At 44.2% G+C, this 24,484-nt stretch overlaps 1 protein-coding gene across 3 annotated transcripts in view; it reads right to left on the bottom strand.

Moving 5' to 3' along the window:
* The window catches only part of ANO10 (anoctamin 10), a 153,786-nt gene that overhangs the window by 116,791 nt on the left and 12,511 nt on the right, over positions 1-24,484 (bottom strand). For 2 of the 3 annotated variants that reach the window (XM_031940459.1, XM_031940460.1), the window contains exons 2-11: positions 24,141-24,293; positions 20,568-20,765; positions 19,646-19,780; positions 18,726-18,845; positions 14,839-15,411; positions 13,786-13,841; positions 10,912-10,986; positions 8,325-8,507; positions 5,174-5,365; positions 2,779-2,907 (exon numbers count right to left, since the gene is read on the bottom strand). In XM_031940459.1, coding sequence (XP_031796319.1) covers positions 2,779-2,907; positions 5,174-5,365; positions 8,325-8,507; positions 10,912-10,986; positions 13,786-13,841; positions 14,839-15,411; positions 18,726-18,845; positions 19,646-19,780; positions 20,568-20,765; positions 24,141-24,279 — 1,800 coding nt within the window. In that variant the 5' untranslated portion in view covers positions 24,280-24,293. Of the gene's footprint in view, positions 1-2,778; positions 2,908-5,173; positions 5,366-8,324; positions 8,508-10,911; positions 10,987-13,785; positions 13,842-14,838; positions 15,412-18,725; positions 18,846-19,645; positions 19,781-20,567; positions 20,766-24,140; positions 24,294-24,413; positions 24,435-24,484 lie in introns of those variants that run through there. The other variant, XM_031940461.1, reaches the window with a different exon arrangement.

Raw genomic sequence — 24,484 nt, 5'->3', positions numbered from 1 at the left:
AGGTGGGGGGCGTATTGTTTTGTGTTTTTTTCGGGGGGTTATTGGAAGAAGATCCTAAGGCTAGAGCCCAAAAGAACTTAGGAGCCCAGATAGTGATTTACCTCTCGCTGTACAGACGGGGAATCAGAGGCCAAGAAGCTCAAGGGACGCTAACCAGCAGCTGGTTTCAGAGCCAGGTTCTCCGGCCCGGGGAGCCTGGCAAATCACACCCATCCAGCCTTGAGGAGCTGGCGTAGAAACATTCTTGGGTTCCTACAGGTTCTCAGAAGTTCTAATTCCTGAGGGCAAAGGGGCCCATTATTACCACCAGAGTTACCAGGCTAAGTCAAGCAGGTTATTACATAAAACACCTTGTGTAATAGCTTCCCGAGGCTGTGCCATTGGAGAGACTTTCCTGGAAATGGAGCTAACCCCTCTGCCCCTTCCACCCCTCAGGGACACTCCTGTGAGGGACTGGATTGCTATTCCCAGACCAGGACTAAAAGATCCTTTGTTGTGGCTACTTCAGCAGTCTCCTTTCATTCAATTTGATATTTGACTTTAAGATATTTTATCTTGAGCATCTTATCTTGACCAAAAGGATATTCAGAAGGAAGATTTGAGCCAGGTCACTAACTTCTGAAGAGGTGGGAGGGGAGGCTCTCGCTTCCCTAAGTACAAGTTTTGCCATCAGAACTAATCTAGTAAAAACAGCCCACAGAAAACAGAGAGGGCTCAGTCCCAGGAGGACCCAGTCAGTTCCCCAAGCATGGCCTGGGCATGGATGGAAATCCTCAAGTCTCTCTCCCCCTTCTCCTGGCTCCTGCTCCCTCCCTGAATCCCCAAGAGGCCTCCTAACCCCCAGTCTCTCTGCAGAGGACACTGGGTCTGTTTCAGAAGTACCTGGCCTCTTCTCTCATCTTTGCCTTGGAACCCCACTTCGTCTCCATCCTGGCTCTCTCTGATGCACTGATGACCCCTTCCTTGCAGGCTAACCCTCCATCTTTGCCCTCTACTCCCTCTCACCTTGTGTCCTCTGAGAGTTTGTCATGCCCATCATTCCTCCCTCTCACATTCAATTTCTTCCTTTCTAGCGATTAATCACCCTAGTCTGCTTGCCCCTGAAAAACCTGCCCTTCTCATAGGCCATCACCCTCTAGAGCTTCTCCTAAATAAGATAAGGCATAAAGTGTTTTAGGAACCTTGAACTGACACAGAAATGTCCATCTCCTCCCTTCTGAAACCTGGAGATTTGTCCCTTGCACAACTTTTGTGGGCTAAAGGTTCTCATGGCCTCCTCAGGGCAGTACACACCACTGAGAGCAAAGAGATGCTCTTGGAAGCCTGCCTTAGGAGCTTTTAAGAGCCTCATTTCCCCATCTGTAGTAAAGAAATTACACTAAGTCCTAGAGATTTAAAGTTACACACTTGACTCTTGACTCTCTTGTCTACTCTTGACTACTCCTTGTCCCCAGTTCACCATTCTTTTCTCCTGCCCCTCCACAATCTTGTGAGAAACAAACCAGAAGGGAATAATAAGCCAAGTAGGGTCTTGAAAGCCCACCGAATGTTTCTTATGAAGTTCATCCCTCTACTCTTCTAATGGGGTGAATGGACTCCAGCAAAAGACCATGTCCCTGGGAGCAGCCCATCTGAACGAAGGAATACACGGACCCTGGAGAATTAGCTCATAGAGGCAGAGTTTATGGAGGTCCACAGTTACCTTGTACGATCTGGAGAGTAAGCGATAGGTGTCAGAACCCAAGGCCGTCTGGTGTAAATGGAAGGACCAGGGCCTCCACAATGAGCAGAGTTAGCACTCCTTGCTCTGGTCCTTTGTCATACAAGGCCCACCTGTCCCCCTGTCAGCTGTCAGTTCTGCCAGGAAACCTTATTCCACCTGTTAAAGCATGAGAGCCCTTCTTTCCAAACCTGGTCACTGCCACCCCATCAGCTACTTCGCTCTGAAGTACAGGTTGGGACTTTATTGGCCAGTCAAGCCAAGGTCTGCTTGAACTGAATGGTCCCTTTAATACAGATCTCCCTGATGACAGGTCAGAATGATCAGGGAAATACATACATGTAGGAAACCCATAATGACTATCAGGCACCAAAGAGCAGGCAAAGAATGCTGGGATCTGTGCGGTAATACAGACGTCAATGTTTAAAGCAAGAAACATGGAGGGAAAAAATCAAATCCGACAAGAAACTCTTTTCAAAATGAAACTAGAACATTAATGGCAGGCTAAAAAGTCACCAAGGCCTAGGGCTGGTTGATGGAAGGATTATGACCCAAGGGAAAAAGAAATGTGTTGGACAAAAATAAAACATGGAAATAAAGTCCTGTAACAAGTGAGAACTGAAAAATAAGTGATTAAAAAAGCATTTATTCAATACTTGTTTGCTGGAGAGAAAATAAATTTATCAAATCATATCATTAGGTATGTTTTATTCTGAAATTAGAAATGATCTTCCCTTAGCATAGACTCACACATGCCCATATGTTTATATACACAGAGACTTACAAATACACACATTTTCACACATACAAAGAATCTCTATTTCATTGAACCTTGATCCTTCTCTAGTAACAAGGCCCATTTTTGTTTCTCTCTTTAACTTAGTGATTATTTTTTAAGTTACTATGAAAGGACCAGAGACCTACTTTCCTCAGTCCTTTAACTGTGTCCCTGCACTTTTGCAGGCAGGTAGATTCCCTCATCATCATCATCATCAACATCATCACCACCACCTTGTTCTAAATAATCAACATCACTAACACAGTGAGTTTTCGCTTACCTCCACTGCCACCACGATCAAGATGAGGTCCGTTTTTGAATGTGGAAAAACTGCATTTAATTGTGGAGACATTCCAATCAGGGCACAGTTGGTAACCACTGAGATGACACTCATGGTCTCAAAAGCCAACTAGAAAGGAAAAAAAAACATGGACAAATGTCTCAGTTTGTTCTGCCCCCTCCTCCATCTTTGCTTGCTGTGACATTGGGACCAAAGGGTGAATACAGAAACTACAGCAAATCTTTTCCTGAGTTCCAAAGATTAAATTGTTTTCAATTCTGTTTTCCTATATTAGCAATTATCAAGCTTTTTAGACCTCTTACACTCTTAAAAATTTTTTTAAATTTATTAAAAACTGTAAAACATTTTGTTAACGTGGTTTATATCTATTGCTATTTAATGTATTAGAAACTAAAACTGAAAAATATTTAAATATTCATGTTTATTTTAAATTGATAATAATAAAGCCATCACATATTAACAGGCAGGGAATTTTATGAAAAATAACTATATTTTCTGAAACACAAAACATAAGGAGAAGAGTGGTGTTTTAAACAATTTTGCAAATGTTTGGTGTCCAGATTAACAGAAAACACTTGAATTGTTCCACTGCATCTGTCTTTTTAATCTACCGGGATGTGCTGTTTTATGATCTATATGAAGATCTGGCTTCCCATAGATAGGGAAATGGAAAAAGAGACAGCTGAGGAACTTTGTCCAAGTTCACCCAATGAATCAGGGGAAAAGCTGAGACTCCAGAGCTGGGACGGCCCACAGGAACAGTATTTTACATGTTTTCTCATTTGATACAAGATAGGCAATTTTATATTCAACTGGAGGTAGATGAGATTTCAAATACAATTTAATTTTTTGCAGAGTCCAGAGAAGAAATGTAAAATGGGTGAAGGAAAGATCTCGAGGTAGAGAGAGCACCTCCCACAGTTTCATCATTGAAAGATGAAATTGCAAAGGATCCAAGGGGAAGAGCCCTTGGCATCATGGGAGGGATGGAGAAGAACCGGGGAGCAGGGCTCCAGGGCCTCATGGGTGAGAGAGGAGGGAGATGAGGGGCCCATGAGTCCTTGCCCTCACTGCTTTAGGTGTGGGAGTCTCATTACATAAGTTGGCTTTGCCCCCACAGTACAAAGGTCCACAGCTGCTGGGTGGGCCAGGAGCAGAAGTCTGCCCTCCTGCCCTCTCTCCTTCCTTTTGCCCCGTATCAGGAGCTCCTTCCCAAGTCACTGTGTCTACTTTAGTTCCTTCTCCATCCCACAGTGTGAGACCTAGGACAATGGTGCTGGGAGCACTGATCGGAGTCTCGGGCCCAGCAAGTGCTCTAGAGGCTGCTGGGGAGCCCTGCTGAGCACCAGAACTCCATCTTTATGAGCACTGAATAAAAGGTGATGTGATCATCACTCTGTGTCTTCTCCCAGGGGCCAGCTCTGAACATTTCCTAAACTTGATGAAATCTGACTCTTTTGTGGAATTCCTAAGTCAGAAGTGTCTGCCGCATTAAAGAAGAAGTGGGACAGCTCGATGGCCCAGAGGATGGGCACCTGGACTCAAGAGGATCTGAGGTTAAATTCAGCCTCAGACACTTAACGCTTCCTAGCTGTGAGACTCTGGGCAAGTCACTTAACCTAACTGCCTCTCAAAAGAAAAAAGACCAGAGCAGCCAACAGAGCAGAAAACAGCAACTGTAGATGATGCCCTGTATTGGGGAGGAGGGAGAGGAAGAGAACAAGAGACCCAGAGACATAAAGGTGGGCCTGCACCCACACCCTTTGGGGGCCCCTCTCTGGAATGGCACAGTGGGGTGATGCTGGTGGCCCCCCTCTGCACTCCTGAGAAAGTGTGCCTTGGATCTGGACTCTCAAGACCTGGTTCCAGTCTGCCACGTGACAGAAAAGCTTTAAAAGACAGATCCCCCAAAAATATTCCTTCATGGGTCCAGCCTGAGCGCTTCCTTGCTGTCACTGCAATTTCATCCATCTAGCAGCTCAGTGGTTCTGGGCTCACCCCCATCTCTGCTCGCTTCCATTTCCTCATCTTGGGAGGGACCCACAGCCACCACCTGAGGGGGCTGGTGTGGGAAAAGCTGCCGAGAAGTATGGCCTCACAGACAATATTCCTATCATTAAGAAGAGCCTTGGACAGAATCATAAGCAGACTACAGACAAACCAGCTGTGAACACAGGACCAGAAGGAACCTAAGAAGTCAATTATCTCAATCCCCTCATTCGACAGATGGGAAAACTGAGTCCCAGAGAAGGGAAGAGATTTAATGAGGACCATTCGACAAGCTGAGAAGTAACCCCAAGGCTACAATCCAAATCCCCTTGATCTTTGCTCTTTAAACAAAATCAGAAAGTTCAAAAGCAGAAAGCCAGATTACCTGCCAGACACCGATACTTGCTGAAGGCTCTGCAAAGGGCCGCTTGAAGACCTTGCACATTTTTAAGGCATCTGAATTAATTTCAGAAAAGTTGTTCAGAACGGCAAAGGCAGCTGCTAATGGATAGACACATGAGAAAAGACTCACGTATCCAAACTGTAAGAACAGCTCCAAGTAATCATCAAAGGTGCCCTGAAAAAGAAAGTCACCAGAAAGAAATCAGCACATTTCACTGTCACAGACAGCTCCCAAAAAACAAAAAATTCATAATATTCATGGCATATGTCTCCACTGATAGGCTATGATACAATCTCCCAGTTCTTCTACCTACAACAATTTGTTTGAATTGAGAAACAAATGCAAATTTAAGCCTCAAAAAACTGTTACCTCCAGAACCAAAAATGAAAAGATTTTTTTTAAGACATTCATTTCAAAGAGGAAGTAAATAATTCAGGATTACTGCTATTTTCTCGGATTTCCCCACAATTTAATTAATTCACTCAAAAAATTAATTCATTCAATTCTGTTCCCATGTGCCCTACCTCCTACTCACAATGACATCCTTTCTGTAAGTTCAGGAAGCCAGAAACAAAAGGAGGCAAAAGATGGAAAAAGAGAAGAGTCGGGGTGGGGAGATGCTGGGGAGAGAGAAGAAGAATAAAGGGAAATTAAAGAAACCCTTTTGTAACCGGGTTGAAAATCTTTGGTTTGACACATTCTATCTCATTTATGTGAAAGGCGCCGTGTTAAGTGCTGTTCAAAACTATTTAAAATGGTTCAGGGGGAAGATGCTCTCTTAAGAATGAAGGTTTGAAAAGAGAAGAATCACTGAAAGAGCTACAAAGCTGGGTTAATTAGGAAGGTTCATTGGGGGCAGAGGATGGGGGGAGATTGGAAAAAACTATTAAAACAGAAGATGTCTTTTTAAAGTTCAGTTAATAATTACCCTTTAGTCTTTTAAAAAAGCTTCCACACAATGAACCCCAAAGAAGGATAAATAGATGGCATAGTCTCCACTTTGGAGGAGCCAGCCTCCAGGCCAGAAAGGGCAGACACAACCCGGGGAGACCCCCGAGAATTTCTGCATGGGGCTGCTTCAGGTCACTCTGTACAGAAAGGCAAAGTCAGCTCCCCAGGACAGCGACTGCCCAGCACCTAGGACAGCGCCTCATACCGGGAAGAAGGCGCCCAGGCTGTGGGATTCTATGGGCTCTAGCCCGGGCTGCCATCTCCCAAGAGACCTGGTCAGTGCTGTGTATCCCTCCGTGGGCACTGTCCAAGAGGATGCATGATGGCTGGCTTTCAAGAAAATGTTGTGGACCGCAAAAGATCTTTATTCACAAATGGGCACAAATATACACTTCCACCTGTTCAGTGTACATACATGTGCAAGGGTAGCCAAAGGGGAGGGTAGGTACATATACCTCTCCACACACAGTCTCTCTGTCTCCATCTTTCTCTCATCTCTCTGTCTCTGTCTCTCCTCTTTGTCTCTCCGTCTCTCTCTTCTGTGTCTCTCTTTCTTTCTGTCTCTCTTCTTTCTGAATCCGTCTCCATTTCTGTGTCTGTCTCTCCCCTTCCCTCCCCTCCCTTCTCACTCCTTCCCTCTCTCCCTCCCCCTCCTCAAAAGTCCTCAAAGTTATTAAAGCTCTTAGGCTACTCTTTATTATATGTACAGAAAGAGTTGGGCCCATTTTAAAATTTAAGCAGAATGTCCATTCCTAGAAATCACAGTGGCCTGGGCAAGCTCTTAGCACGCAAAGTCAAGTCAACCTTGGGAAATTATTTTTAGGGAAATGGAGAGATGTCACCAACATAAGGACCCATGCAAAAAAAAAAAAAAAAAAATCACTGAGAAAAGGTCATTAGATCTGGTCATCGGGAGGTTGGGGCTAAATGAGTTTTGTGTAGAGGAGCAGCTCATTATCCTTTTTCCCTAAGTATGGCAGAGCTAACTTCCTTTCCTCCCCGGCTGCCCTCCTCTGGACTTCGCCATCCTGCCTAGAAACACCTCTTCTTTACCTGGAAAGAACTCACACCTACTCAGTGCCTTCTGGCCTGCAGGGAGTGTGGCAAAGAGCTCCTTCCAGGTCCTTTCATGACAGGGAATACCTTTTTTCATATTATTGTGAGAAATTTTTATTCCTTTTTATTATTACTTAAAGGAGAAGCAAGGGTCTTTTCTTCTAGTTCAAAGTCACTGAGCTGGCTGAAACCTGTCCCAAGGAATGTGAAAAGCTTATCAAAAACTCCAACCCAGGTTAAGGGTTATTTTTTGACTTTCTGAAACTCTGCTTAAGCACACAGAAGTAAGCTAGCTTATGAACTCAAAGCAGAAATGTTTTAGCCATGACAGTATCTGCATTCTTAGCACACAGAAGGTGCTTCATAAATGTTTATTGGCTGACTGGCAGTTACGCTAACCATCAAGCCAGCCTTATCACAAGTCAACTCTATATAGACTGATAATTGTGTTGGTGATTTCATCACACATAAAAATGAAGAAAGAATGGAAGGACAATTTTTGATCACGAGCCAGCCTAATGACAGGAGGTGTCAGCGCTAAGGTAAGCTTTTCAACTACATCCCAATTCAAATATAGTATTTCTAATCCATTAAGTGGAAGTTTGTTTTCTGAAGGTTGCATGTGAGCTGTCAAGAAAGCTCCCAGATCTCCTTTCCTGCTCTTCGCCTGTCCTTCTTTCATTTGCTGCTGCTTTTTCAAGGTCCACTGGCCTGGCTCCACCCTTTAGAGGTAACAGGCCCGACTCCATCAAGATCTGCAACATTTCTGGAATTTCAGTATCTGCTTTTATTGTTGTTCAGTAATGTCTGATTCTTCTAGGCAAAGATTATGGAGAGGTTTGACATTTCCTTCTCCAGTTCATTTTACAGATGAGGAAACTGAGGTAAACAGGGTGAGGTGACTGGCCCAGGATCACATGGCTAGGAAGTGTCTGTGGCTGGATTTGAACTCAGGAAGAGGAGTTCTCCTGACTCCAGGCCTGAGCTCTGCCCACTGAGTCAGTGACTTCTAGGTGTAGAGGGAGTGCTTTCAGGGGACCCCTGAGAAATGGTCATTTCAGCGCTACTGCCCATTACAATGTAGGAAGTTCAGTCTATCCAACAGGTGACTCCCATTCAGACTCACCAAGTAGGTCCCCTTTTCTTTTTCCAGGACGATTTGTTCGTACAGAGTCACGTCCACATCTGCTTTTAAAGCCTGCACTTTCTTCTTCACCCGCAAGCCGTACTTCCTTTGGAGCCAGTAAGGAAGAAGGGTTTCTACGATTTGGTTCAGGATCTGAGAAGTGATCAGCAGCGTAGCCAGGCTCTGAAGAAAGACAAAGCACAAGAGTTGAGCAAGGGACAAACGGCGGCACGCTTGTAACGAGGGAGCATGTGACAAGCAACTGCCGTGGGCAGCGCATAGGGCTTGGTCTGGGAGCCTGCTCGGAGCTCACGAGTGTCCCCTGATCCGGCTCGCTGGGTGAGCCCTGTGCCAGGGCAGAGGCAGCTCACCACAGGGGCAGGATTTTGGATCCTTCACTCGTTCTTCTATTACAGGAATTATTACAGGAATATGCAACGCGACAAGGTCCAGAGCAGGGTATGACATCATCACCCATGCCTTGGCTAAGGGGAGCGATCGATCACCTGATGGCCCTGGCTCAGGAGAGTTCTCAGGGAGGCACAAAGATGTCCCCACTTTGGGCAAGACCCAGAGATTATCTCACAGAGACAAAACCTTCTGCATATGTAAGGAAGGAAGGGGATCCCCCGGAGCCACTCCCAAACTCTCCTAAGAAAATAGCTTAACCCTTAGAGGTCTCTCCTACATTAGAAAAAATGAAAACTGACAGACCCAAAGAGGCTTCGAGAGGGGAACAGTGAGTGGGAAAGAGGGTAATAGAATGGAACATGCTTTATTGTTTCCCACTTTGGCAATCTATAAAACTAAGTGTGGTAAAAAGGGGATCACGGGATTATCACTTTGGTGCTGGGATGGATCTCAGGGATCATTCTCACTAGGCTCCCCACCTGAAGTTTGTGAATACTGCAAGGGAGCTTGGGGAGTATTTGCTCAATCATCACGCTATTGAGAGAAACTTGTTTTCTTTCTTATGAGTATCAAGATAGAGCTCAATTCAATCAATCCATTAATTCCCCCACCCTATTTAGCCCAATATCTTTATCAAGTGAGAACCTCTCTGTTGAATGGATCAACGACAGGTATTTCACTTGCGTTAACAGAGGGGCTGGGAATAAAATCAGCTACAAAGAACAGAGAGGACCCTTCCCCTGGCACCCTACTTGTAGGAGGCCCTGAATGGCAGTGACTTCATAGGAACTAAGGGCACAATAGGCCCACTAAAGAAAGGCTGTCTCATGACTGCAGAGAGCCTAGAAGAAAATCTCTGCCAAGGCCAAGGGGGACACCTTGAGAACTCAGAAAAAGACTTGCCCTTAAGTGGATAACCTTTATCTGATGGCTCGCTATCTTGGGGAGGGGAAGGAAGGAGGGAGAAAAATTTGGAAAGCAAAATCTTATGAAAAAAAAAAAACAAATGCTGAAAAATATCTTTATATGTAATTGGAAAAAATAAAATATTAGTTTTAAAAAGACTCGCCTTCATCACATACACTTTATGCTAATACTCATTTCCCCCTGAATGTTATATGTATTGATGGGAGAACATGATTTTCTTTTTTGGGAGAAGGGCGTTGTTCCTAATATCCTAATATCACCTAATAAATGTCCTTTTCTAGAAGTTAATTAAAAATGACTAACTGCTATCAATCAGTAATGAAGAAAAGAAGTCCAGTAACAGAAGTTCATAAGCTACAGTTCAGAGAATTTAACTTCCACTTCTTAAGGTGACCACCATCAAAATGAGACATAACTTTTCCTTCCAAGTTGTCATGATTTGTCTCTACAAAAGTTTACATTTTCTGGTTAGTCCTCATCCCCTATTTACCTATCAGGAAGCTTGGGCTTTAACAAACTTTCCTCTAAAAATCAACCTCAAAACATCAAACAAATAGGGAAAAATACAACCTGTTATTTGAGAAAAGGCCTAAATTTAATAAGCAGACTCCAGGAAGCAAAAGCCTCCCCTCAGTTTTCTGTTTCCTTCAGGTGTGAATCGGCTGTGGCAGCCCACTAAATACCATGGCAGGCCATGGGGCTCTGGTCTTGTTAGAAATGGGCCTCGACAAGCCCTGGACCCAGGCTGGCAGCGACATGCAGTATGGGGGGAGAGAGGTGGGCTTCCTTGTGCTCACTCACAGGTGTTCCTGTTCTCCGGTCCTAGTCTCAGCTCAAGCTCGGACCCTGACCATGAGTGATGAGAAGGACAGAAGGCACAGAGAGACAGCCGCCCACGAGCTCCACCTTGGAGGGTTCCTTGAGGGACCCTGAGGATCCTTCAAGAGTCTTTCTCTGACCCTGCTCTGAGTTTCAACTGACAGAGGAAACCAAGGCCGGCTACCAAAAATGCCTCCTTCCCCTTCCTTAACATCTAGATCTCTGGTTTCAGAGGTCTGTAAAACTCCCAGCATGGACGCTCTCTCTTTCACTATAGCTCCCAGAGGATCACACAGAGCACTGGGAGTGAGAGGCTCCCCATCTTCACAAGGGAGAGCTTGAATCCCAGGCCACAGGCAAGGCTGGTTCTCTAGAAGTGCTATTTGGCCAAAATCTCATTTTAAAAAATCCTACTGTTTTTCACACTCACCTGTCGCAAAAGTTTCATGTCTTTCATCACAAAGGCAATGTAGAAGAGTGATGCAAAACAATTTAGAAAGTTGAACTGCCAAAAAAATAAAAATGCAGAATTAATTAAAAAGTTAATTAAAAGCATTCTCAAAAACTCAAAAGGGAAAAAATTTAACTATATTTTTTCAAATAAAAGCACTTTTTTTAAAAAACAAGGAACTTTAAAAAACAATCTAACCTTCCCCACCTGTTTTATTTAGTTTATTTTATTTTTAAAAACAGAAAAAACAAAACAAAAGAGAATATTGTCATGTGCCCAGCAGAATATAACAAATACCAGATCAAGAAAGTGTATATATAATATATATATCAATTAGTAGAAATTATATTTATGAGCATGCATCTTTTCTTTCTTGTAAAATATTCTTTTGTTCTCTGCTGCACACTTTTTACTTTATTCTTTTTTTACTCTTTCATCCCCAGTCCTTTCAAACAGACTATAATCAAGAAAGGATATTTTATATATACATATGTAGATACACACACACACACACACACACACACACACCCTATCCCTGCTGACTCTTTGCTTTAATTCTGCTCTTTCACTTGCCTTGCTATTACTTGACCTCCCCCCACCAATGGATCTCTCCCTTGTTTTTTCCCTCACTTTTTACTTCTCCATCCCTCTTATTTCTTTACAGATTTTGAAGGGTGCTATACCCTTCATAATATATATGTAGTGTTGCTTATTAAACCTATTCCTGATGTAAGTAGATTTTCAGAACTAAGAGCCCTCCCGCCCTAATGCCTCTTTATCTATTCTTCCTCTGTACCTCATTTGTATGACATAATTACTATTTTTACCTCAGTCTTTCTTTTGAGCTAGCCCAGGGGTCCTCAAACTACGGCCTGTGGGCCAGATGCAGCAGCTGAGGATGTTTAATCCCCTCACCCAGGGCTTTGAAGTTTCTTTATTTAAAAGCCCACAAAACAAAGTTTTTGTTTTTACTATAGTCCAGCCCTCCAACAATCTGAGGGACAGTGAACTGACCCCCTATTTAAAAAGTTTGAGAATCCCTGAGCTAGCCTATTGTTGATGTCCATCTTAAACATATGCTGTAAATTTCCCATGTAAAAAAAATAACCATTTTTTCATGTGGACTTCCTTGAAATTGGAGATACGTTAAATTTTCTATTAAGTTTGAGTTTGATTGATAGAAAGTCCCGAAAATCTGCAAGTTTGTTGAATGCCCATTTTTTTTATTCACTATTATAATTTTGCTGAATATATTTTTGGCTGCAGGCCTACTTCTTTTGATTGTCAGGAGTTATGATTCCAGGACATATGGTCTTTTATTGTGGTTGCTAATAAGTCCTGTACAATTCTAATTGTAGCCCCGAGGTGTTTGAATTTTTTTCCATGTGTTTTGCAAAATTTTCTCTTTGATCTGTTTTGTTTTTTGGCAATAATATTCCTATGTGTTTTCCACTAAGGATCTTGTTGAGGTAGTGGTTAGTGGATTTTTTCTGTTTCCACTTTCCTCTCATGTTCTATCACTCCAGGACAATTTTCTTGGATTATTTCTTGCATTACTGTGTCAAAGTCCTTTTTTTGGTTACAACTTTCAGGCAGTCCAATTATTCTTGTATTTTCTCTTCTTGATCTGTTCTCCAGATCTGTTGTTTTTCTTATGTTTCACATTCTGTTCTATTTTTTTTTTTTTCATTCTTTATAATCTGTTTTATTATTTCTTGGTCTCTCATAACTTTACTGGCTTCCCCTTGCCCAATTCTAATTTTCAAAGAGTTATTTTCATCTCTGAGACTCCTGTTCTAATTGGTTTAACTTTTTTTTTTTTTTTTAATAATCTTCTTGTTTTTCTTAGATGGTTTTTATTTTTTTCTTTAGTATTCCTTCAATGTCTCTCATTTGATTTTTAAATTCTTTTTTGAGTTCTATAAATTCTCTCTGGGCAGGGAGCCATTTCACATTACTCTTTGAGCTAGATGCTTTTTTTACTTCAGTATTCTCTGAAGATGAATCCCCGTCTTCCCTGTTCCCATAAGGTGTTTCCATGGTGGGGGTCTTTCTTCTTTGCTGGTTCATTTTTTTAAAAATAAGGAGAATTAGTATAAGCACCTTTAATCCTGAGGTGGGGGGATGGTGCCTCAAGCTTCCCTTCAGCTCTCTCCTCTGACCTGGAACCCCAAACCAAGAGCTCCCCACTTCTGCTGAGTGCCGGCAGCCAGCGGCATCCCTGTCTGCACTCCTGGTGTGCTGGCTCCCTCTCTCCCGGGGTCATGTCTCAGCAGTACAGCTGGGCCTGGCATTCCCAGTCAGCCAAGGTTCCCTGAAAGGTCTTCCCAGCCTCAGACCCCTATTCCTTGGAGGTGAAAGTCTCGGTGGTCCTAAGGCTCCAGCCCCCAGTTTGTCCAGGGGATCCCGTTTTGTCTTTCTGTGGCGCTAGCCCAGAGTGTTTGCACTTCACACGGGTTAATCCCCAGCCTGGGGTCTTTCATCAGATCTTCCTGGGTTGGGCCGGAAGACCCCAGTTCTGCCCCAAGTCTTCTTGACTTTTTCCCCGTCTATGTTCCCTCAAAGGCGCAAATTTGTTCTGTTATGGGGGGAATCCGGAGAGCCTGAAATTTCCCTTTCTCCCCCTCTACCTTCCCAGAATCCTCCTCTCATCACCTGTTTTTCCTTTCTCCCTTTTCCTACCTCCTTCTGTCCTTTCTGACCTGAGTGTTCAAATCCAGTCTCAGATACTTTAACTTACTGGCTGTGTGACCCTGGGCAAGTCACTTAACCCCAACTGCCTCAGAAAAAATAATAAAACAAAACAAACAAGAAGAAAACATTTGCAAAGAAAAAAAAAACCACTGTACTTACCACCAACACCTTGAGGACGAGGTGATTTTGATAGGCAGATTCCAGCCTGTGATTCTCTGAAAGTAGCAATCAGAAATTGTCACGTTCTCCCTCAGACAAGAAGCAACATTCAGTTAATAACAACATCAGGCAAATGTCACCTGCGCTAACGGCACCGGCGGCAGGCCCCGGGCCTCTCCTCAGCTATTAAAAACCAGATTGTGTGGCCCGCCTTCCCTCACCCCTAGAGAAACAGCTCCCTCAGACAACAGCTGGATAAGGGGGGATGAAAGAAAATAGGTGGGACATTAGCTGGGATGGGGAGATAAGAGATGATATCTCCATAAATGAAGGGGCCTGAGTGACCTGCCCTGCTCCAAAAGCAATCTGAGTGAGCTGGAGCAAAAAGCGGCTGGCAGGGGACTGCTGCCATTAAGGGGGACGATGCTCACTTGGAGCACTCCCCCCAGAGCCCCTGCATGGGTTGGCACTGAGCCCCAGGGTTCAAAGGGGTCCATGCAAAGGCCCCCAATCTGACCCTTCCCGTCCTGGGGAAAGTGGGCATCAGCCAGTGGAGCTCAGGGCACTTCTAAGGGGCTGAGGGGGCCCAGGAAGACAATGAAGGGATGCTGCCCTGGAGCCCGCTCTAGTCAGAAACACCTTTACGGGATTCCCGGAGGCCTCCCACATTGGTTTTTGGCTGATCCATACGTTCTTTTTCCCAATGACACCTGCTCTTCTACACTGGGCAATGGTGTCTCTGTTCCTCAACTTGGGCCTGCTTTAGGAAAGCCAAAGAACCCAAGGATGGGGCCGGCCCTCCCGCCCTGTGCCGGCTGCCCCTAGAACGACCCCAGGACGTCCAGCTTTCTTTGACCAAGAACCCAAGAACCCAAGGATGGGGCCAGCCCCCAGTCCTGTGCCGGCAGCCCCTAATATGGCCACAGGACATCCAGCTTTCTTTGCCCAAGAACCCAAGGATGGGGCTGCCCCCCCACCCCACACCAGCTGCCCCCAGAATGACCACAGAACGTCTGCTTTCTGGACAAGGACACAGACAGAGGCGGTGCTCACCCCAGGAGGTCAGGAACTCGGCAGCGAAGCGGTAGAGACGGTTCATGATCTCGATGACGATGGCGTAGATGATGCTGGGCACGAAGAGCAGCACGTTGGTCAGCTCAGGGACGCTGCTGTCGCGGTGCAGGTCCTGAGCCCAGGCCTCCAGGTCAAAGTAGAGCATCATGACGTAGAGGGAGAAGTAGAGGCAGAGGCAGACAAAGGGCAGGGAGACCAGGTAGATGCGCAGCTGCCTCTTGAAGCTCGAGTACAGTGGCTCTTCCCGGCCGGTGACGGGGTTGACGCCCAGGACGCCATGGAAGCCGGGCCGCGGCTCCTCGAACTGCCGCTTCATCAGCAGCGTCCCCCAGCGGTAGGTCATCAGCGCGCAGCCGCGCTTCCACACCTCCAGGATCACCGTGGACCAGATCAGGTTGAAGGAGGCAAAGATCACGTACTTGTCATAGTCCTCCCAGTCAAACACGTAGTAAGGCAGCCCAATGAGCGCCATGGGAATCAAGGCGAAGGTGAAGTACTCCAAGAAGGCAAAGTACAGGGCAATGGTCTCCCCAAAGTACACGCGGATGTCGTCTGCGGAGTGGGAGACAACAGAGGGGTCTGAGCTGAAATACTAGGGAGCGGGGCCGGCCCCCCACTCAGGAGGCCCTTTACCTCGCCCAGAGCACCTTTGCTCTCAGGACGCTGGGGGATGAGATAGTGGGTTCCATGAGCCCCCCAAGAACCCCCCACCCCCGCCTGCTTCTGAGGTCCTTCTCAGAGAGCCCAAGGAAGGCTGGGTGCTTCCCAGCCCTGAAATCAGGGACGGGAGCCCGGGGCACAGGGCCAGGAGCCCGGGGCTGGCTCTCACCACAGCTCCTAAGCTCCCCTGCACAGGAAGGGGGGGAAGCCACAGACCACCATCTGTAAAAAGGAGGTCGGGATAATTCTAATTCTAAATTCCCAAGTTCCCTTTCCTTGCAGGAGTTGGGTTCTTGAGGGTCATATTCAGAACAGGGGCCTGCAGCTGGCAAGTTGAGCCTCTCCAGGATCCCGGGAGGGGGCCAGGGTTCCCACTTGTACCACTCGTCCCCTTCACCATTGTAAGGAGGAACAGGGGTTTTCATTCCCCCCAGTCCCATCCGCCCCAATTCCCACAGCTTCTCCCATACAGCTGTCACAGGGGGCCCAGCACATGGGCATCCTCATTTAGGCCTTGACAGGAGCTATCTTTGGACACCAGGGGCATGGCATGATCTCAGATGCAAGCTCCAGCTCAGCCCAAGGCCTGTGAAGGAATAACCAGGGCAGAGATCCCGCCAAAGAGGAGCCTGGATCTCTGCTATTCTAAACCAACAGGGCTTCCCAGGCGGTTGCTAGTGGCTGAGTCCAGCAGCTACTGCTAATTAGGCCCAAACCCAAACTTCAGGAGCCTGAGGAGCTCAGACTGGGGTGTAGGGATGGGCAGCATTAGACCCCTTTGGGGGCACAGAGCTTGGTCCGACCATCCAGGCTGAAGTCAGGAAATAGGCTAGGAGAATAAGCAAGCAAACAAAAGAAAGAATTCCACAATGAAAAGTTATGGCAACTAAAATCCTCAAGACACAAACCAAAAGAAAAGAATGACTCCCAAACATCTATAAACAAAGCCTAAACAACAAATAAATATATATAAACAAAGAAAAACATATCTTGGACAAATTCAGTTAGCATTCCTAGAGAAAAGGAAGCACAAGTTTTTAAGAGAATTTACAAATGTTTCTATAAATAAAATGGAAGTGCTAGCGGAAAATACTGAGAAAGAAATGAGAGTTATAGAAGAAAGAAGTGGAAAAGGAATTAATTAGCACACAAGAGATTAAAAAAAAAATAAAACAACTTGCCTAAAGCAACAAACTCCCTGAACATCAGAATGAACCAAAGAGAAGTCAGTGACTCCACAAAGGCAACAAAAAGTATTAAAACAAAATGAAAAGACCTAAGAAATTTAAAGAAAATGTAAGGAATTAGCAAAGAAACAAAAAACAAAATACAAAATTTACTCAGAGATTTAGGAGAATAAATTTAAGAATCATTGGACAAGATGAATGTCATGACCAAAAAAAAAGAACTTAGAATACATATCTTAAGAAATCTTAAAAGAAAATGGTCTACAATTCTTAGAACCAGAAGGTAACATGGAGCCAGAGAGAACCCACCAATCACTTCTTGAAAGAAACTCCAAAATAAAACCTTTCAACAACATTGAGCCAAAATCTCTACAAGGAGATAATGAGAAAATATCCAAGTACTAAGGAGCCACAATGAGAATTACACAAATTAGCAGCCAACACTTTAAAGGAGCAGAGAGCTTGGATTTTTCAGTATTTCAGAAGGCAAAAAATATAAGCTTACAGTCAAGAATAACCTACTCATCAATATAGGAGGAAAAAAAATATTTTTAATGCAATAAAGGATTTCCCAGCATTCTTGATCAAAAGATCAGAGTTCAGAAAAGCTTGGAAGTGCAAATCTCAAAAGGGATATAGGAATAAACAATTACAAGGGGCTAAAGAAGGATAAATTACTAACATTTAATATGGGAGATGATACACGTGTTCCCTCTAACCCCTTCAGGAGTCATGGAGGAAGAGATTAGATGTGACCAGGGAATTGTTCTGTTATGTCTTGATAATCATAAAAGAAGAACAGAAAAGGAGGGAATGAGAAATATCCTGAGCAGAGGGAAGGAGAAGGAGGAGGAGACAAAGGGAAATTATTTCATGTCATCGAGGTGTGTAAGTAAGCGTCTGTGCAAACAAGGAAGAGGGCATGGGGGGGAGCTGGTGACACTGGATCCTTATTCTTATTTGAACTCATCAAAGGAAGGAAGAAAACACAGTTAACTAGAGAGGTACATTTCATTCAACAGGGAGATGGGAGGGAAAGGCAAGAAAGGAGAAGAGGAAATGAAGGGAAGGCAGATTAAGGCAGGAAGCAGTCCTAAGCAAAACTAAATATAATTAAGGATATGAATAGCTATTTTTTGAGGTTTCAAAGAATGGAAATCTGAGGAAAGGCCCATCGATCAGCAAATGCATGAACAATTCGAAAAGACGGTTCATGAATGTGATGGAATGATAGCGCGCAGTAAAAATTGGTGAAGAAGATAGTTTCAAAGAAATCAGGGGAGACGTGTATGAACTGATATTAAGGGGAGTAAATAGAATCCGGAAAACAATTTATCTAATGACAGCAACATGGGACAGAGAAATGACCATGAAAGACTCAGTAACTGATCAGCATAAGGACCCATGATGATTCCACAGGCCCGATGATGAACCATGAGACGGACTTTCTGATAGTGAGGGGACCTTCTCAGAATGCAGGAGAAGATGGCAGAATGAGGCCCCACTTCTGCCCTGGCTCTCCCTCCATGACTGCCCTACTCTCCAACTCTTTGAATCTGGCTCAGTTTCAGCTCCACTTCCCAAGCAGATTCTTTCAGGCCCTCCACGTTCTGGGGTCTTCCCCTCTAACTTTCCTCTCTATCAGTTAGTCAGCTCCCTGATGACCTTTTTTGTAATGTCCTAGCCAACCCCAATGTCACTCTCCTTGGCCGACAAAAGGGAAGCAAGAGAAGAGAGGAGTCTGCTTGACCTCTTCCCACCGCTCACTGTGGCCACCCTCCCCAAACACTGGGGATAGGAGAGGGGTCCTCCTTCTACATCCTCACGAGTCCCACCAACCTGGATCCAAGTGGCCCAAGGGGAGCTGTTCCCTGCTGGGCAACCCCTTGCCTCCTGGCTCTCTTCACAGTGCCCCCCCCAACCAGAGAGCCAGGTGGGTTCCCCAACAACCGCCAAGAGGCCTTCCTAGGAGAAGGGGGCCCTGTCCCCTCCGTAGGGGGCACCGGCCCTCGGACATACCCAAAGGCTGGTACTTCAGCTTGAATCGGTTGTACCACCTGCTCTCGAGCTTCTTCAGAGCTTCATTGTCATGTAGTGGGAAGAATTGAGTCACGAGGCCGGAAGTGAGTAATCTCCGCACTGAGAAAGGAAGAAGAAACATGGGGAGGACATAAGCAGAGCAGCCCGACCAAACCCCAGCCCCTGACAGGCCCCCTTGGCCCGAGGGCTCCCTGAGCACCCGGAGGCAGTTGTCCACCATATTTTACCAACCGAAAACTAAAGCAAATCTTCCCTTCCAGGCTGCTCCTGTCCTTCCCTGTTTTCAGGGGCAGTTGAGAACAGGATGTCTTGTGCCAAGAAAGAAGGAAAGAAGGGAAAACTCCCGAGCTGTCTTCTGCCAATGAAGGCCTGAGCCATGGGCACCCCAGGGATGGGGTCACAGGCCTGAGCCTCTTTCTTCACATATAAGTGTGTTCTATAGCTAGACAACTAACTTCCTGAGGGAAGGTACGTCCTTTAGGTGAAGGGCTTTGTCACCGTAAAGCCCTCATACCAACGTGCTACTCTTGGGATCCCTGATCATAACTTCCAGCACAGCATTAGGGCATCGCATTCATATTAAGGGGAATGGCTGGCTGACTGGTGCGTTAGCTACAACTTGTGTCCGTACTAAAATCTAAGGCAGGTATACATTATCTTGCACACTCTGAAAACTCAGAAAATTCTCAATTAAAAAGCAGAACTTCATCGAAGCAAATGGGCTGCCTTAAAAACAAGAGCATTCAAAATAAAAACAGGAACCAAAAGATAATCATTCATAGTTCAAAGAACTATGTTAAGTAAGAAGACTCTGGCTACACCAACGGGAAATTTCCCTTTGGATTCTCTGTTCTCAAAAGTACTGAAAAATGTGACACTTAAGTAACTGAACGACTTACGGATAGATTTTCCTGGATAGAGTTTGGCCTGGGGGTATCCAGGGATCATCTTTTCATCTCTTGCTCTAAGATTTTCAAGTTCATGCTTGATAATAAACTGACACTCAGACATCGTGAGGAAATCATCATTGTCATCTAAAACAGAAAAAAACCCACGATACTTTTAAAAGTTCAAAAGTAATATCCAATGATACCAGTTACCTTAGACCCCTGAAACAATAAGCCTAAAAAGAAACCCAATTAGGATTCAAACTGCAAAAACAAATCAGCAAGTACCATATCCCAGACGTTACAAGAGAGCAGGAAAAATGAAGTCATTAACAAGTGGTATGGCACAATGACCAGAGGAGTTGCTGAGTTCAAATTCTACCTTAGATGATTACTCCTTTTGCAACTTAGGGTAAAGGCCTTCCCCTCCTGGGAGCTAGCTCCTGAGACCCCCTTCAAACCCCTGAGATTTATGGTCTGTGCTTCTCATACCCTACAAATACAGCACTCTACCTAGGGCGCAATCCCCACATGACACACCCATCCGCCATGCTTCCCAGGTTACAAGTATCTGTAATGGGCTGAAGCTCAAGTTGATGCACTGAGGTCCCAAGCACATGAGGCTAAATAGCAACTGGACGATACTCTATTAATATATGCTTGGAGAAAGAATGGCCCCGTCTACTCCCTGTGCAAGTTTTGATGTATTGTATAGGAATGATGTAGTGACGATTTTGGTGGGTGGAGAGAGGGAGGCAGAGAGACTGCTAGCAAGGTTCGTGGCAGGACTGCTCTCACTTCCTATCGCCATACCCCTTTCACCTCCACAAAGAATAAAGATCGAGGATTTTCCCTTAACCTGAATTCCTGACTGTGGCTGATTTTAAAATACGGGTCATCACAAGTATCTTCCCCTAGGACTTGGGGAACTCACCACTGAAGCCTTTGAAGTTCTTCCTGCTCTCATATGTGAACACTCTCATGGTGTTGTCATTGCATTCCTTCACCAACCCTACCGATTCTGCTCCGAGCAGCAACCTGATTGTAGAGGCGCCAATTAGATACACATTCTGACTCTCCAAGGTTTGTTCTTCACACTTCTCAATCAAGGGCCTAATTAGCAACTGGGCACCTTCAAATAAAAAGCAGACAAGTCAAATGACAGTAAAAAAAGGGAATTTTTTTCTTAGAAAAAAAAGAGATATTTACCTTTTATCCTACCTACACCAGACTTTCAAATAAGCAAATCTCTGATAAAAGAAATCAGAGAAAAAGGAAAATGAATTAAAAGTTAAAAAAAAAATCCAAAAAATAAATCCCATAGCAAAAACTAACCAGGCCCTAGCATGTTGGAATCCATTATGTGGGGTATCAAACGCAGGAAATCTTCTCAGATACTTGAGCAAGTTGGGTGCTAGGCACAGGAGCTACAAAGTGGGCAAACTTTTCTCAGGCTCCATTTTGTCATCTGGACATGGGTTTTATGGGTCCTGCTTCACAGAGCTATGGGTGACTCAGGGGAGTGTGACACAAAGAAAAGCCATTTTTTTTTTTTTTTTTTTTTTAAGAAAAGTCATTTTTATTTCTAACTCCGTTGCTGCTTCCTGGCCTACAAAGATTGTGGGGAGGCGGGGCAGTCCAACAGGACAGCAGAAACCAGGAGAGACCAGGCTTCATTTCCTGCTTCTGGCCTCCCCCAAGCAGTGAGAATCATGAGTCTCCCCCAAGGTCATCTAGGCAAGAGGACCCTGTAACAGTAGCTAGGAGTGTCCTGGCTTAGGAACCACTGAGCCACTCATATTCTACCTCATTTATTCTTCAAGTGCAAATCTACTCCAAATATTAGCTCCTTTTTTACAAATAAGAAAACAGCCAAGGGCTCCTCAAAGTGCAGTGACTTCCCCCAATTTCTCAGAGCTGGCAAATGGAGGGGCTGCCCAACACCTAGGATCAATGCTCCATCCCCTAGTGCTGCCTCCAACAAGACAGATTTGGGCTTTCTTCCTAACAGAAGTGTCAGTTTTTCAAATGAATAGTTTTTTTTCAGGGGGAAAAGCTTATGAACCTATATGAAAGACAGAAATCCTTACAAAAAACTTTTTTATGGAAGAAAATATTTTTTTTTCTTTGTCAAGCAGACAAATGCTCAGAAGGCACTTAATGATTTGCCCGGGTGCGTCAATTTTCCTAAGTCAAAATATGTCAAGCATACAAATGCCATACAGTCAGTAGACTTGCCTCCCCAAAGTTGGAGAGGTGAGTGCGAGTGTACCAGGTTTTCCTTTATTTCAAATCCCCAGCTCCCAAAGAGATTTACAGCAGGACCACTGGATTTTGATAATCTGCACAAATAAAAAGACAGTTGCAATACTTATGGAGGGGAATAATTTATCTTCTGAATTTAGATAATCTAAAAGGCTTTTTTTAAACCTTGTTTAATTTTTGATCGAGACACCCTGTGATTTCACAGGTATAAGGGATTCCCAACTTGGAAAGTCTCTTTTCCAAGGCAGAGGGGTAACTGCTCTGTCACTCAGAAGCTCAGATAGAAGCCTGAAGTCTTCAAGGACTATGACTTGCCCCATGGTCACCCCACTGGCACGGATCAGAGCTGGACTTCAAGCTACATCTTCTTATCTCTAACACCAATGCTTTCCCTACCACAAGCTGCCTTGCATTGACAACAGACTAAGGAGAAAACCAGTCATCCATTACTTACCCACCAATTTCTCTGGGACCTTTCATTTACATATAATAATTACGCCTTCTTTAGTTTATACAAAAAACTTTCATGTAAACCTTGAAATCATAATATCCGGAATAAAGTTTGGGGGCAATAAATGGTCCAAATCAATTAGTTTATCTTTTTTTTTTTTTTTTTTTAACCACTGTTATCACTGTCTAAACAGAGCCTTCCGCCAAATGTACTAGCAGTTAAGTTCAATCTCAGTTTAGAGAATATTTTTATTACTTGACTGTGATCTAGTTCGGCAATTGTAGAGAATAAAGATTTTATTCTCATTTATATGGTCAACTCAGTATTAGCATCATTATAAATTTATAATGATGCTAATACTGAGTTGACCACATATCTATCAATTTCTATCCAGATTATTCACTTGAAAAGGCACATATTCTACTAAGATTTTAGCAAATTAGTGTAGCTCATTACAGTTTGGGATTTACATTTCCATGCTGATTTACATTTACAAGGAATTTGTTCACCTCACTCTATTCCCTGGAGAGCCTGCCCCTATATCTCTCCCTATCAGTGACCAAAGTATTAAGCACTTCCTTTGAGCCCTGCATTCTAGTAGGGCTAGGGCCCGGTTTCCGCCTTGAGGGAGCTCAGAGTCTAACCACTAACCACAGAGACCACATGCAAGTCACTGGGTACCTATGAGATAGAGCCCACCCCGGGGGCAATCTTCAGGGAAAACACTGGCATTTAGGGGTCCTCTCGTAGAGGGCGGGGTTTGAGGTGAGACTTGAAGGAAACCAGCATAGCCAAGAGGTGGAAGTGAGACAGGAGATAGACAGTTGGGAGACGGGAGACAGGTGGGATGTGCAAGGGGAGGCCAGGATTGCTGGGAAGGGAGTAAAAGGCAAGACTGGAGAGGTAGGAAATAGGAGCCAGGTGTGACCGCCCTGAGGGCAGGGACTGTACCCCGGAGCATAGCACAGTGCCTGGCACATAGCAGGTGTGTAATAAATCCTTAATGACTGTCTGAAGGTAATGGAAAAACTAGGACACTAGCACTTCCTGGTGGAGTCGGGAACTGCTCTAACTCTGTGGAGGACAATTTGGAGCAATGACCAACAAGCCAGAAAACTCGGCATCCCCAGCATCCTTCCTCACATAAGGATCCTCAAGGTATAGTCCAAATCCGACTTTTTTCTTAATGCTTTCTCTCCTTAATGACTCCAACCAGCAGGGCTTTTTCCTTTCTCTAAATTCATCTATCAATCATCGGCTAAATAATTAAACTTACAATTAATCACATACTGTCTTGTGACAACTTTCTTGCTACTGTCTCTCCCTGATGATTTAATTGTCACCGTTTTGAAAGTAATAAATACATTTACTCCAAAGTGGCTCAATTCATAAACATGAAGAAAAATGTTGCCAGCATTAAATTACAGAAACCTTGACACCATATTGGGTGTTATCTTGGTATATGTCATGATGATGTGCAAAAAAATGAGTACATTCAAGATAAATAGCTAAGAAAAAGACCATTCATCTGATAGAAGGACTCCCCCTCATATTTTACTTTTCCCATATTTGTCTTTTTGCCTGTTAGATGGAGAGCTGATTTTTACACTTCTTGGAAGCCTTAAGAGATCAACAACTATGGGGTGCATCAAGTCCATTTTAAGTTCTGCATATATTTATAAGTAGACCTTTAAAAGGCCATTAATAGCAACTGGAAAAAAACACAGTTCCCAAAGTATTTTTAGCAATTCAGATTGAAACTAAAACTTTGCAAAATCTAAGTTTACTCACCTCCATTTTTCTTTTTATCATTAATTTTTTTCTCCAACCATTTCCTGGTCTCTTCTTTGACATCTCGGGCAAGTTCTAAGATTACTAAAGGCTTGAAAAAAGACTCCGAAGTATCAAGGGCAGATAAGGTCACTTTCATCTTTGGGCAATTTGCTAAAAAATAAAAAAAATTTAAAAAGTTGAAATCTGTTCAGTGCAGAAGACATGAATATAGTGACCCTTTGTTGCCTCAGTTCAATACCATTTTTGAAAAACAGTTTTCTCCAATGTTACCTCTGTCATCTTCATTGCCCAATCTGCAAACTTTTTGTCGGTCTCCTCCTGCCTTTGTGGAGGCATCCAAC

Source organism: Sarcophilus harrisii, chromosome 5, assembly GCF_902635505.1.
Source record: "Sarcophilus harrisii chromosome 5, mSarHar1.11, whole genome shotgun sequence".
Lineage (NCBI taxonomy): Eukaryota > Metazoa > Chordata > Mammalia > Dasyuromorphia > Dasyuridae > Sarcophilus > Sarcophilus harrisii.
Note: the sequence above shows the minus strand (reverse complement) of the source record. Positions and strands in the feature narration are given on the sequence as shown.